The following is a 14,422-nucleotide window of genomic DNA, read 5'->3' as shown; positions in this document are numbered from 1 at the left end:
ATGTTCATCAAACATTTAAGGCTGGTGAAGAAACAGGAATCATTGGAAATGGGAAAGAAAGGCACAGCTCAGCTGTGGGAGTGAAGTTGAAATGTATACAATGTCCTGGCCATGGGTGATTGGTGCCTCCTGAGTTGGGGGGTGGGGTGGGGGGAGGGCACTTGCCCCCCAGTGGCCAGTCAGTGACCAGGGGGAGAGGGGTTCCCCCCATGGCCGATCACACTGACTTGGAAGTGGCAGCTGAAAAATTGCAACTCTCCTGGTAGAAACCATGAGTGTATGGGCAATTACAGTTTCTCCCAGGAGAGTGAATGTCTATACACTTTCCTGTTGCTTGACACCTGTAGAGATCAGGAGGAATTGAGGAGAGGGAAAATGCACCCAATATCTTCCTGAGACTGTGGTCACCCTGGTCTGAGGAGGACACAGGGAACAGCTTCCAGTCCCAGGAGAAGTTGAGTGATGGGGAAAGGCTCCCATGCTTTTCACAGACCAGAGTAGCCCTGGTCTGGAGAAGGCATGGGAGACAGCAGCTCCTGCCTCTCCTGTGGGAAGGGAAGAACACTGGGACTAGGGTCCTCAGTCTGAGCAACAGGCAGAGGGTTGGCCCTCCTGCTCCAGTTCCTGTGGAAATAGTAGGAGTGGAACAGGTGCTGCTCCCCACTTTTCACAAAATTGCAATCACCTGGTCTTTGGAAGGCAGGAAGAGTAGAAGAGAGGGGCTGGTTGTAGGCTGAATGCCTGTACTGCTCCCTCTCCCAGAAATATTTCTAATGGTAGAAAATTTAAACCACTAGAAATGAATATCTGTTTGCGACCTGTCATAGAAGCTGGAATTAATTCACATGATGTATCTCTCTTCTTACCTCAGTCTGCACCAAGTAGTTCCTTTGTGTACGTATGTGTTTCAAGAATCCAAATATATTGACCGTTCCTTCATGATGAATTTGGTGCAACATGCTGTCTAGTACTATGTATGTGCCTGTTCTCCCAACACCAGCACTGTAAAACAAAAGAAATGCACTTGAGCCTGAAGCTCAAGAAAAGAACTAGTCTGAGGTGAATTACCGTATTACTCTCTATAAACCAGTTTGTCAATAAACAGAGAAAAGCTTTCTTTTCATATTCGAGCTCTTCAACAGCTGCACATATCATATATATGACAACATAAGGGAAGGCAGGAAATGACAAAGAATCTCTCCCCTTCCTCCCCAATCTTATTTTTAAAGGTGCAGATCTAATTCTCAATTCCTCCAATTATTGTCTCAACTTCCCTATTGAAATAAGAACAGTGGTTTCCTGGTGGTCTGCGGTTTTCAGGATTCTGATACTCTTTAGGATACTTTGCAATGGGCACTGGTAGCATATCACAGAAAGTGTGGAATGGCGTATGCCATCGCTTTAGGTCTTTGATGTTTACAGAATCTATTTTGTGACATGTCATTTCAAAGCAGAGGCTGCGTTTACCTCACTTTGAACATTCAGGTGCTGTCTAGGGAGCTTTCAAAGGATGGTCCTAAGAAGAATCAGAGCTACTGAAAGAATGCTAGAAAATGAAAACTGTACTGCCTTTAGCTAAGGAGGGAGAAGCAAAGCATGAGGCTAAAAGAACAAGAAGAATAGGATTTAACTTTTTTCTTTTCAATCTTTTAACTCAATTTGTTCAATAGTCAAATTGAAAAAATGACCGTTTATGTGAAAAGGCAATTGGTGTGCAAGTACTTTAGGACTCACATGTTAATGACAAAATTATAGTTATATAAATGTATAGATTTATAAAGTCAATGTAAAGCCAAGTTCCTTTCTTCAAATTGACAATCCAATTTCACTGAATGATAATTGCAACTCTGTATAATGGCTAGATACAAATTACTCTTGTAAGCACCTGTGGGACTTTAAACACCTAACTCACATTCCAGACTGTCCCTGTCCCAGTGGCCACAAAATTGCTTAGGTACTTTTATAATCAGTGGTGGAGATATGTGTAACAAAAAAACTTGAGGCTTCCATTTTGTCCCGAAAGGTTTCAGATTAAGCTTGTGCAGATACTCAGAAGCCATCAGTATTTGTGCTGCAAGATGTCTAACAGCTGGCTAAGACCCTGATCTCATAGGCAAGATAAGCACACTTTAGACTTGACTGACATGAGCAGAACTGAGTCACTACAATGCACAGCTCACCACATTCATTCTTGAAAATGGGGGTGTGGTGATGGTACCACCTACCTTTCACTCAATATCCTAAAGGTAAAAGTATATGCACAGGAAGCAAGACATTTAAGTGCTTGACTCTCCCCTCTGCCCATGGGGACTCAAACCTACATCTCTCATTTCCCAGAGCATGCCATAACAACTGGAGTACAGACTAATTTGGATGAAATGTCCCTCTCCCTCCTGCTGAATTTGGGCTACTAGGCACAAGTCATGGGGCCAGAAGGAAATCAAACAAGAAAAAGTGAAAGCCTAGTGACAAGGGCACTTCATTACAAGATGGAAATAAATGGTCGTTTCTAACTGCCAGGGTTATTTCTATTTTTAGCCAGTGATTGTCCAATGTAAAATACATAAGCTGAAAACAAGAGTTGTTTTCAGTCCATACTCTCTCATTCCATACAAGGTTGCTTGCCCATCCAGGGGTATACCCTCACCACTGGACTCTGGGTCAGTCTCCCCCTTACTTGCTCTCCTTCTGGCCCCAGGAATATTGCCAGCTATACTACTTCGTGATCCAGCTTCAACAGGAGAGGAAGAAGTCTGTCTCCCACCTAGACTACCTCCTAGCCTGGTGGTTAGGGCACTCATCTGATACAGAAGAATCTCCCTGTAGATTGAGAAGATCCTATAACCCAGAGCTCTCACTTCCTGGACATGTTTCAATCACCACGCTATTTTGCAAAAGGTACACACCACCCCTCTCCCTTGAGGTTCTTCCATTTGTAGTGAACTTAGAGATGTGGATATTAAGATGATAGAGACATCTAATGTACAGCCTGAGTCAGATGGTCAGGTTCCAAAGAGAAGCTGGAGTTCAGAACTTGTTCAGCAGACTGTCCTACAGAGGCAACTAACTGTCTGCACTGAGTATACAGGGATCCTAGAAGCCAAACCCTGTCAATTAGCATCTCTGTCATCGGGCAAGACTTCTTTATTTAGCTATTTCAGTGCCTAAATGGAAGTACTTATGAGAATGGTTTGGACCTGACCCCAGTGCAAAATTTAGCAAGAACACAAAAATGTAACACCGAATGTGTCCATGTTAACAGCACATTATTAAGACATATTATATTAAAAATACTGCCCGGCACAATCTTTACTTATACAATTACAAAAGTGGATCAACAAAACCATTAAAGAAAGAACATAAGGAAGTAAAATGTCATTGTTAAGAATATTTTCTTTGTGTAACCTGAAAAGGGAATCAAAACAACTAGCTTACAAAACTATCTGCATGTGACTCATTGGAGAAGTCTGACTGAAACCATACAACTTACCATTGCTAAAAAAATGACAATATATTATGTTGAAGATCTCTGCCTTCTTTGGACATAGACCTCAACCCACATTCTTGGAAGCTCTGCTTTTGGACTTCACAGAGCAGAGATATCATCATAACAAAGAAAACATGGTAATTTGATTTTCCCAGGAGAAAAATAAGTTTCAGAAAAATTAGATCATCCCAGAAAAAATATCTTTGTTTGCAGCATTTCTGAAGCAACTTTACCTGTGGGCTTCATCAGAATCAGCTCCAGAAGGACAGATTTCATGAGGAGGTTCCCTTTTCAATTGTTCCATCAAAGTTGACGTACTATAGTGGAAAATCAGAACCTGCTTATATATTTTACAATGACCTGGTCTCCACTGGTATTGTGAAGTAATCCCAGGGCCTACAAGCAACTTTCAACCAATTTTCCCTACCAGCTTCAGTCTTAGTGAGCATTAGGAGCACACCTGCCTGCAACTGGAAGCATATGCAGAGCTCCTACAGTCCCCCAGAATTCTCCTCCATTGCAAGCCAGTGACAGAGCATAGAGCAATATTAAGAACAAGAGTTGTAGCTTGGCAGGAAATATATTTGTTCTTTTGTAGTATAGTCTCTTTCTATAATTGTTTTGTATCCCTGCACCAAACAGCTGAAAAAAACAATGGGCTGAAAACACTGAAGATACATATCTTTGTAGAAGTGAACAATTAAAACTATATACCTGTCAGGTAAATCCTTAGCTACCAAAAAAGCAATATATAAATGCATAAAAATTAAATAAAAATACATTTTGCAAAAAAATGAATGTTGCACAGAGCAGCATCCCCTTGTTTACAGTCACTGGGAGATTCAGGTATATCTACAATGATTTTTATGGTCAGCACCAATTGCCTTCAATCACTTTGAGCCATGTGATCTCATCCTTCCTCTCCATATCTATGGGCCCTGCCACATTCAAATTAAAGCAGGATGGAAACCAGCTTTAAAGTTGTTACACATTTTCAAGCACAAACTTTATAGCTGGATGGCTCTTTTTTATAGCGGAATGGACATCCTTATGGCATGATAATTACTTTGTGGCAGGTCTAACTTCATTGCACAATTACCCAGGTAATTGCATAATCATTACTTTGCACATGTGGCCAGACTAAATTTGATTAACTAGTTCATTGTGTAGTAATTACTCTGCACATGTAGCCCGTCTAAACTTTTTACACAATTAACCAGTTAAATGAGTAATACATATAATGTGTGGCAGGGCCTCATATCCTACATTTTACCATTGTGCTTCTTATTTGAGAAGTGGAGCCCTTCTAGGAATCAATTTGTGAACTATTCATATTTTTTCCAAGACACATTTTTACTCTTAGAGAAAGGAAGTGCAGTGCAGTGCAAGAGTCAGAAGTCGAGACTAGAGAATTGTGAGATTGATACTGACAGACTTTCAAAGTCCGTCATGCTCAAATTGCAGAAAGGAGACTAGAAGGCAAGAGGAGATAGGTTTAACTTTAAACAGCAAGCTCAGCAGACCTTCCATGGTCAAGCTAGACGGCTTTTAGGGGTTGAGTTAAGACTAGTACAAACTGTTGGGGTGCCTATACATGAAAGGCGAGGCTGCTCCAACGCGCTGTAATTACAATGCATCAGAGCGGACTCAATTAATTGAGTCTGCTGGAGTGTGGTAATTACCGTGCTCCAGCAGCCTCCAGTGTCTTGTGTATTAGTGTCCCCATGCTGCAAAATGATGGTGGGGGCGCTTTAACTAAAGCTTGTTGTTTTCAGCATGGGGACACTGATACGCAAGATGCTCTGGGTGCTTTAATTCAAGTGGCTCTCAGAGTTGCTCTAACTAAAGTGACCTCCCCCTCCCCAACTCCTGGAACACATGTGTAAACCCCCTTGGTGGCTGTAGGGACCTTAAGGATGATACTATTAATGTAGACATACCCTCAAAGAACTTGCACAGCTGAGTACTCAGCTTTATAATAGCTAGAACTACTACTACAGGATTTCATCTTCCTTCTTCAGAAGTTATTTAATATTAATTGTAAAATGTGTTTAATATCCCAGCCAGAAATCCATTTTTTTTTCAAATAAGATACAACTTAAAGTGAATTTTACTGAAGTAAAAAATCACACCTGCAATGAACCACAACAGGCCCAACAGCATGGCGCTTAGCATATGATGCCTTCCGTACAAAAGTGAGCACAGGCAGAGTATATTCTGGAACACCCATATCAGGCCACTGGGTATAATGGTACTGTGTTACTACACGCCCACTGGACCTTCCTTTCTGGGAACCCTGAAACAGAAAATAAATATATATACATATATATAAAGAGATGAAGCAAGAGGAAGGTCATTTGTTTCCTGTTTTATTTGTGTAGTTTAATGCTTTATGTTGTGCTTGAATTACCTTAGTCCCTATTCAGTAAAATCTACACCAAGCTTTTCAAATACTAACAGCAGAAGCATGTAGTTAGAGATATGCTATAATGGCCATCCCGTGTCTTCCCTCCAAAGGAACACTATGGGCCAATTGGTTTCAACTGATACTACTAAGTACTGAACGAAGTCCTAGATGGGGCTAGGAATCTAGGGGGAAATCACAATCTAAATCCAGCATGCAAACGGAAAGATAATGTTTCTGTCAGCAATGAATGGTAAAATGACCCAGCTCTAGTCACTCAGCACCAGATGGTTGAAGGATTAAAGAGCTATTCAGAGCTCAAGCTTCATTTTTTTTTAGAAGTGACAGCAGGGCTGTTTTTTACTACGTTCCTTGCTGCCATTTCTAATACATACAAGATATCTTACTCTCCTATTCCTTTCGCAATCGCATATACATTTACACTTGTGTAAACCAGAGAATCAACAGCAGGTTGCCTTTGATGTCAGTAAAATGAGACTGTGACCACCTTCATTAGCATTATTCCCAATTTGAGTAAGAGGAGAATCTAGTCTGATATTTTCACGATCTTCTCAGATAACCCATGATAGCTGGAACATTTGCACTGGTATCATCAGCATTGCACTGATGTAAATAAGTAGCTGACAGACAATACAATCTCCTAAATAGAACTTTGTCCAATTCAGTGGAGAATTATCCCCAAGACAATCTTGGATAAAATTATATTTGGATAAAGTTACACCTTAAGTTGCTTTGTCTGTGCCCATGCTAGCAAGTTATTGCTTGCTCCTCTTCTGCCTAGTGGCAAATCACAGTAAGAACCACCTAATGTATAAGCTACTCCAAGATGTCTGCACTGATGATTCTGGTGCAGTTTACAGCACAAAACTGGTGTAAATTACATAAGATACATGACTGTCTGTTCATGCCTGTACTTGTTAAGAAAGAGAACATATATTGTCAATAGCAATTACCATTAATATTCTAACTGGGCATTAGATAGGGAACATGTGGCTCTTCTGAAGTTGAAGAAAGTTTTGTCTGTCTATGACCTTAAGGTTATGACCCTATCAGTGTAGGCTAATCCTTTCAGTCTTGGCGCAGTTGAATACTCAACCTTTTAATAGCTAGATCTAGCTGAAAATCTGAAGGATTCAACTGTTAATATGTAACATCAAGCAGTTAATATATATTTTTAAGTTGTGAATGTTATAAAAATGCCTGTGTACAGACAGTGCTTTGAGATGTCACCAACCTTTTTGACCTTGGTGTTTCTAATAGTAAAATTCCTCACAGTGTAATAGGCAAGTATATGAACGCTCTTCTGAGTGACCAAAAAATTCCCATATTCTTCACTACCATCAGCAGGCCAGTACTGGTCACACTTCCTCTGTTATAAAGAACAAAAACATGGTTTGAAAATGTATCAATAAAATGAACTAATTTGAGGGTACAAAATCCCATAGAAGTCAATGGGAATTCCATATGCACCAAGTTTAGCATAGTTGATCATTAGTTCAACAAGTTTCTAAGTGTATTTATGTATTAGCACAGATATGTTATGTAAAAGAACATTTTCATTCAGGATATGCTGAAGAGAAGTGACACTTAGAATAAGTCCTCAGAGCTTTAAGCAAATTTTTAAAATGTAATGCTTTTTATCCTTTCACATCACAAAAATAAATTCCATTCAGTATTGAAGCAATATGAACAATTCTTAAACTGGAACTTGTGTGTTATGTCCCCAGCTGAGCCCAGCTCCATGCACAGCCACTCCTGCAGTGTGGAGCAGGGTCAGGTCAGAAGCAGGTCTGGCCTCCCTACTGTGCCTGTGTCGACCAGGGACAGTGGTGGAGGCAGGGGGTGGGTTCCTTCTTCCAGCACCTGTTCCTGGCCAGCAGGGGACACCTGGGGGCTGGGGTAGGGCAGGGAGCAGGTGCTGGAAGGAGGAACCTGTGTGCTGCCACTCTTGTCCCAACTGAACCCAGCACCCCATGCAGCTTCTTCCTGCAGTCCCCAGCAGGAGCAGGTCAGGAGCAGCTCTAGGGTTTCACCCATATTTGGGTCAGCTGGAGACAACAGGAGCGACAGCAGCCACCTGTTCTTCCCCACTTCAAGCACCTGATTCTAGCTTGATCCATGCCTCTCCCCCATTCGCCCATGGTCTGGGAGGCAGTATGCCTCTGGTAAATCTTGGATGTACCCATACTGTGAAGTCCCCATTTTTAAAAATGTCAGGACAAACATTTATGGTGGTAAAAATGTTTTACAAAACATAAGTTATTTCATGTTTGCTTTTGAGATGAAAACCTGCATTCTCTCAGTGCTTAAAATAGCAAAGACTTTTGCTGAGATGCAGATTTGTGCACATTTTAATCTAAATGTCAGTCTTCATACACTAACTTCTTGATACCATAGTTTTATGAATAATAAGATGAATTCTGGACAATTATAACAAAATTATGTGATATTAAAAATGAAATGGAAGAAGCCATGGATAAATGTATAAATAGCGACACTAATTTGGAAAGTAGTGTAAATAGTTATCTGGGAATGTTTTAGTAATTCCTTACCAAACTCAGAAAGAAAAAAGCTGTTTACAAAGCACATTAAGAGGAAAAGACAATAACTTCTTTTATAACTATTTAACTCTAAAGACTCTCTTTCACAATCGTGTACGTTAAAAAGGTTATTTTAAGAACTGAAGGATTTTGATACAGGAATGAAAAACATTTGGGTCAACCTTCTCAATTCCCAGCCCAAGGTCCTGCATTCAAGACCCTGGCTGCCTTGGCCCACTCTCGGCCACACATCCATTTTTTTTTAAGGGTTACAGTAGATGACCTTAAGAGGTCCCTTTCAGCAATACTTTTCTTAAACTTTGATGGTACTAAAAGGTTATGACAGAAAATGAAGTAAAAGCCATTAGTATAGAGATGTTCTAGCAGTTTCCTGCCAAAAAGACAAAAGTTTAATTATAACACTAAAAAACTTACATCTCTGCTTCATAGTCAAAAGCAGGTTTCACATTCTCATTCACTAAAAATGCTACCAAGACCTTACTACCAAGACCTTTCCATGAAGGTATTGAACCAATGGAAGGTGGCAATGGACAATCCGACTCCAGCAAAGCTCCAGAAAAGAGTTCCTACTTACACCTTCAGGGAGACTATAGAAAAGAACATACATTTCTCTGAACTGAGACATTCATTCGTCCTTATATTCTGTGAAATTTATTCATTTTGTACAGTGGTAAGACAACATAAGTAAAGTCTGGTAAATAGAAATGGTGCGATTTAATTGACATGAAAGATTCTTGATATTAATTAAACTGGATTTTTCAAGATTGTTCCTGAATGGTTTTTTAAAAAGTAACTGAATCTAGATACTTCCCTTGGGTCCACAGGACTTAGTAAAAAAATCACTCAGTGTTATCTTTTTATAAATTATTTCAGTTGTTATCCATGATAAAATAAACAGGATTTGCCATCTGTTAAACAAAATTCCCTGTCCCTATAGACTGTTTAGTTATCTAGGATAGGAAAAAAAAGGACACACTACTGATACTGGGATCAATATCATTTTAGTATAATATTATCTTATATAGGACAAAGTGTCTCCAGAGAGACCAGTCTACCCTTAAGATGTAAACCATGTTAAAACTCTCTACAGAGAACTATACAGAAGAGACTGTATCTGAGGCCCATGACAGACATTTAACTTAAGACATGATCAACCAGTTAATAGCATCTTACAGTGTAACCTGGTTCAGACGATTAATGGTGCAATAAAACAAGAAATTTGCCACAAAGTTATTACATGTATTTTGATCATTAGTTGATCATTATCCCAGGCTCTTCCTTGCACTAACAAGTACAGTATGATTTGGATCTGATCTCTGATCCCAAAATCATGCCTTGTCATGCACGCAGGCCACTGTTAGGATTAGATCCCATCACACCTTTAAATTAACTTCTGTCAGCGGCCTGAAACACTCATTGTTTGCTGCTTGTGTTCTGTTTTCTCAATTTGTTATATTTTTTTCTTTAATAATAAAATAGTGATAAGATACTCATAGGCAGAGGGAGCAAAAATTATTTGGGGGGGCTGAGCGTGTACATACATGCACGCACACACCCTCCCAGCAGGTAAGTCTGTGGGGGAAGGGGCAGGGGGATGGGAAAGGGCCATCGGGGGTGCAGATCAGGGCCCCAGCAGTGAGGGAGGGAGCGGGGCACAGGCAGGACCCACTCACTCCGTCCCCTGCTCCTGCCTGTGCTCCACTCCCTCCCTCACCGCTGGGGCCTTGATCTGCACCCTCCCATGGCAGTGAGGGAGGGAGCAGGGCTGAAGCAGGGGCAGACCCTGCACAGCCAGGGCAGGGTGTGGGACAGAGCCATGAGTGGCTTGTCGGGGGGGGGGGAGGGGGCGGGTGACCAAGAACTACATGTGGGTTGAAGGTGGGCTGTGGGCTGGAGCCAGGCTCTTCCTGGCGGGGGGTTGGGCCGGGCTGCACTTGGGGGGGACAGTGGGGAATTGGGAGGGGGAGTTGGGGGGCTATGACAAATTTTGAGGTGGCTGCAGCCCCCCTTTAACCCACCCTCCCAGTGCTGTCACTACCTACCTTGAGTGCAGCCCGGCGTACCCCCCACCACCAGGAAGAGCCTGGCATAGCCCCAGCCCTGGCCTGCAGCAGCAGCCCACCCTCATCCCATGCAGATCTGGGGGCACACGCCCCCCATGCCTCCCGGGGTGCATGTAGCAGCAGGACCCATGCTCCCCAGATTAGCTGTTTGTGGCCCAGTCCCATGCCCTGCCCCGTTGTGCAGAGCCTGCCCCAGTCCCACTCCCTCCCTCACAGCTGCGCGTGCACCCCTCCACACCCCTGCTGCAGCTGCCAGAAACTTGCAGCCAGGCTGCCTTGTGCTCTTACCACTGCCCCGCATTTGGGGGTGCTAAGCCCTGCTAGCCCCCCCTTGCGCTGTGTAGATAGAAATTCTGATTATTTTGCTTCTCTCTAATCATGATTTAATCTAAGGCTTGGCAGAAGCTACATGTGACTAAAACCATGTTAGTTGCATCCCTGTAACAACACTGAGAGAGATAACCATTACAATTTGGCATATCATCAGGCTTGTCTAGTCAAGAATTATTGAATATTATGTATTTAGTATTTAATATAACTAATCTTTAATATTTTTATTTTGTATTAACATTTAAGACACTTTTATGCATCACACTGGGCCCAATTATATGGTTTATTTATTATGTAAGTTATGTAAGCACTTTAGCAACACCTCATAGTCAACCATATCAAAACCTGCTGAAAGATCTATTAAGATCAACAGGGCACAGTTTCCCCTGAATAGCTCTAAGCGAAAACTGCTGACCAAGGCCACAGATACAGTCTCCATGCAATATCCTGGAAGAAAGCCAGACTGACAAAGGTCCAGGAACCCATTCAATAACCTGTGCCAAAAAAAAGGTGTGGGGGCTGGGTGGAGGTGGAAACAGGGTAACACCTGGCTGGGGAGTCAGCATTAAAAGTTGGTTTCTAGAATAGACTCTGGCCAATTGCAGATTTAAGAGTGTCTGGTACTCTGCCCTCTCAGGGGGAAGTACTGACATCTCTCTACCAGCTGTGGTCCTAGTCCCCCTAGCCAGTCTACTAAGATCTGTGAGATCCCCCTGGGAGGATGGAGATCTGCACCTTTAGAAGGCCTCATCCTGAATAAGGTCTAAGACGACTGCCTTTTTTTTTTATCACTGATCTTGCATTAATCAGCAGATTAGTGTCTTCACTTGCTATGACCCTTACAGCAACAGAATTGGAAAAAGACAGGGGAACAGGCACCTAAAAGAGAAATCTTAGTGTGTGTCATCAGTAAAAAACAGGTAATATAAAGGTACATAAAGGTTTTCATACCCTTCCTTTCTCAACAAGGTTAGTTATCATTACAATGACTTCCACATTGTGCTCCCATATCATTCTCCAGAAATCTTCTGCTGTTGATTTTAATGGTCCTTGAGCTGCAATATAAGCTTTTGGCTTGTTGTAACCCTAAATTAAAATAAAATAAATGTCACTTGTTAGTTTACAGTGGGTGCATCTACACAAGACACTTAACTTCGCATTAGCATAGTTTACTATGAAATAAGTATGCGCGCCTACACATGCACATGCTTACTTTGTAGTAAACCTCCCTAATACTAAATAAATTTGCTACCTGCAAATGCAAGTAGCAAATTTACTTGGCATTAGTAATGGCACTGTAGCACTCATGTAGATACCTGACTGGGAACAAAATCAGCTCCCAGTCAGCGATTCACCAGCGGCAGAAGATGGCTTCCTGTCCCCAGGAGCTGCCTGCTGCCGGGGTGGGCTTCATCACAGGAGCCCGGGTGGCGACTATGTCCCCCTGCCCTGGCAGCAGGGAGCTCCAAGCCCTCTGTTCTGAGATTGCAATCACGGAGTAGGGCTGGGAGATCATTATCGGCCAGCCCAAGCACCACAGTCATGGAGCTCAGGTTAGGACATAAGGGTCTCCAAGAGTAAGCCCTGTGCCCACAGAGCTCAAGATGGGACCTACCCCTGACCAAGACAGTTCCCAGACAGCCCTAGGGTATACAGGGAAACATGTGCAGCCTGGTGGTGGCTGAGGACTATTCTGTTTCTGGTAGTCCCCAGCCAGCTTCAAGCTGCACATGCGGACTTCCTCGTGCAGCCTGGGGCTTGCTAGGAACTGTCCCTGTCAGGGGCAGGTCCCAGCCCTGTGCCCCAATTGGGTGATGACAGCACGGGGCTTGGAAAGAGCTGCAGGGGTGGGGTAGGTCCCAGCCCCCTGCCCCAATCTGCTTGCACTATCCCCTGACTCCTGTCTCCTGGCCCAGTGCTCCCTGCCTGGCCCTGGGCTAGCACCCAGGGGGAGCCTAGAACTCCCCCTGGTGGCAACATGGGCCAATTGCAGGTCTGCAGGGAACTGGGTGCAAATTTTCTCCTTAATCCTCGCATATGTAGACATGCCCAGTTTATATGAAAAAAGGTGCTAGGGAGAGAACATGATATTTTAGACATGTATTACTATGAAAATTCTCATGCATTTTTACATACTTTTGCAGTGATAAGCACACCATTCAGATAAAACCTGTGGTAGATGCAATGTGGATGGAATTACTATGTCAGTGTGCAACATCCCAACAAAAGGAATAGAATCTGAATACATATTAAACTACTCTCTGTTCCGGCAGAATACTGACATGACAGACTTTTAGAAAACATCTTCTATGATATTAATGTGTGAAATAAAACAGTATCATTCATATGAATGATGGGGTTACTAAAATTAAATAAATGATGCTCCCCAAGGCTGACCTGAATGGCAGATACATGTCATGAGATTATACCAGACAGAAGAATTAAATAACATACTAATTTTTGCAAATTCTTGAAAATACTCCACTCCATTGAGAGTGGAGATACTTTATACAACTTTATAAGACATAAAATCCCCCACTGTTCTGAAGACTCTACAATAGCTACATGCAAGAAGATGGGTTCAAGATGGAATTAGAGATTTATCTGCATATCATCTTTTGTGGGTTTAGAGTTAAATCCTTAAAGATCTGTTTAAAGGCCTTTTATTTACAAATATTTAAGAATTCATGTATTTTATGAAACCTGAATGGTCCAGCACCTCAGCCATCTCAGAAATATATGGACAGAATGATAAATAAATGCACTTACATCAACATAGTTGGCATTAATGTAATCAGTCAGTTTTCCATCCTTTTCTGCAAGCTGTGCTAGCTTAACTCTAGTGTGATCATCTGCAGTGAAACCAAAAGATAAAATAAGCACAGCATTTAAAAAAGCACAGTTCTTTTCCTGCAAGAAACTTTTCAAAGTTAAATAAGAAAACTGAATATTAGCATATTTATATAGGTAGTACAGTGATGACTACAGAGAATCAGATTGAAAATTTCAGTTTGGAAAAATATAAGCTAATACACAGCAGGAGCTGGATTTCAAAAATAGTAAGAAGCCTATTTAAGGGGTGAGGAAAAGATGATCACTGTGTCAGTTATATATGTGCAATTCCGTTTTTAAGTGAATGGAAAATGTGTACGTACAACTGATAGAAAGATAAGGTTCCTATGAAAAATATCATTATCCCGCTATGGATGATGTAAATATGATAATCAATAAAGACCTTGCCATGAATTTGTAGTGAGATACAAAAGCAGTAGCAAATAATAATAACAGCAGCAGTGGCAGTTTGGGCAGGTTACATAGATCACTCTTCATTAGAGGCCGTAAACAAAGTTTTTAGGTCAGATGTGACTCAGTTTACAATAACCTTTGTGGGCATAAACTGGGGTTCTATAGCAAGTCTCTGGGGTAACTGGCTGCACTGAGTGGCCACAACCTGTCCTGCGTTTGGGACATATAGGCAGCCAATATCCTCAAAACATGAACTGCTCTGGAAAGTTTTACTGCTATGCATGATCTCTAAAAACCTTCCAGAAAATGA

At 41.9% G+C, this 14,422-nt stretch overlaps 1 protein-coding gene across 1 annotated transcript in view; it reads right to left on the bottom strand.

Moving 5' to 3' along the window:
• Positions 1–14,422, bottom strand: part of PTPRZ1 (protein tyrosine phosphatase, receptor type Z1) — a 160,473-nt gene that overhangs the window by 13,668 nt on the left and 132,383 nt on the right. Inside the window, exons 18-23 of the mRNA XM_014525270.1 lie at positions 13,636–13,718; positions 11,818–11,952; positions 7,147–7,281; positions 5,620–5,783; positions 3,721–3,804; positions 867–1,002 (exon numbers count right to left, since the gene is read on the bottom strand). Of these exons, the coding sequence (XP_014380756.1) occupies positions 867–1,002; positions 3,721–3,804; positions 5,620–5,783; positions 7,147–7,281; positions 11,818–11,952; positions 13,636–13,718 (737 nt within the window). The remainder of the gene's footprint in view (positions 1–866; positions 1,003–3,720; positions 3,805–5,619; positions 5,784–7,146; positions 7,282–11,817; positions 11,953–13,635; positions 13,719–14,422) is intronic.

This window comes from Alligator sinensis, unplaced genomic scaffold (assembly GCF_000455745.1).
Source record: "Alligator sinensis unplaced genomic scaffold, ASM45574v1 scaffold908_1, whole genome shotgun sequence".
In the NCBI taxonomy this organism is placed as follows: domain Eukaryota; kingdom Metazoa; phylum Chordata; order Crocodylia; family Alligatoridae; genus Alligator; species Alligator sinensis.
The sequence above is the reverse complement of the archived record's forward strand: the minus strand, read 5'-3'. Positions and strand labels throughout refer to the sequence as shown.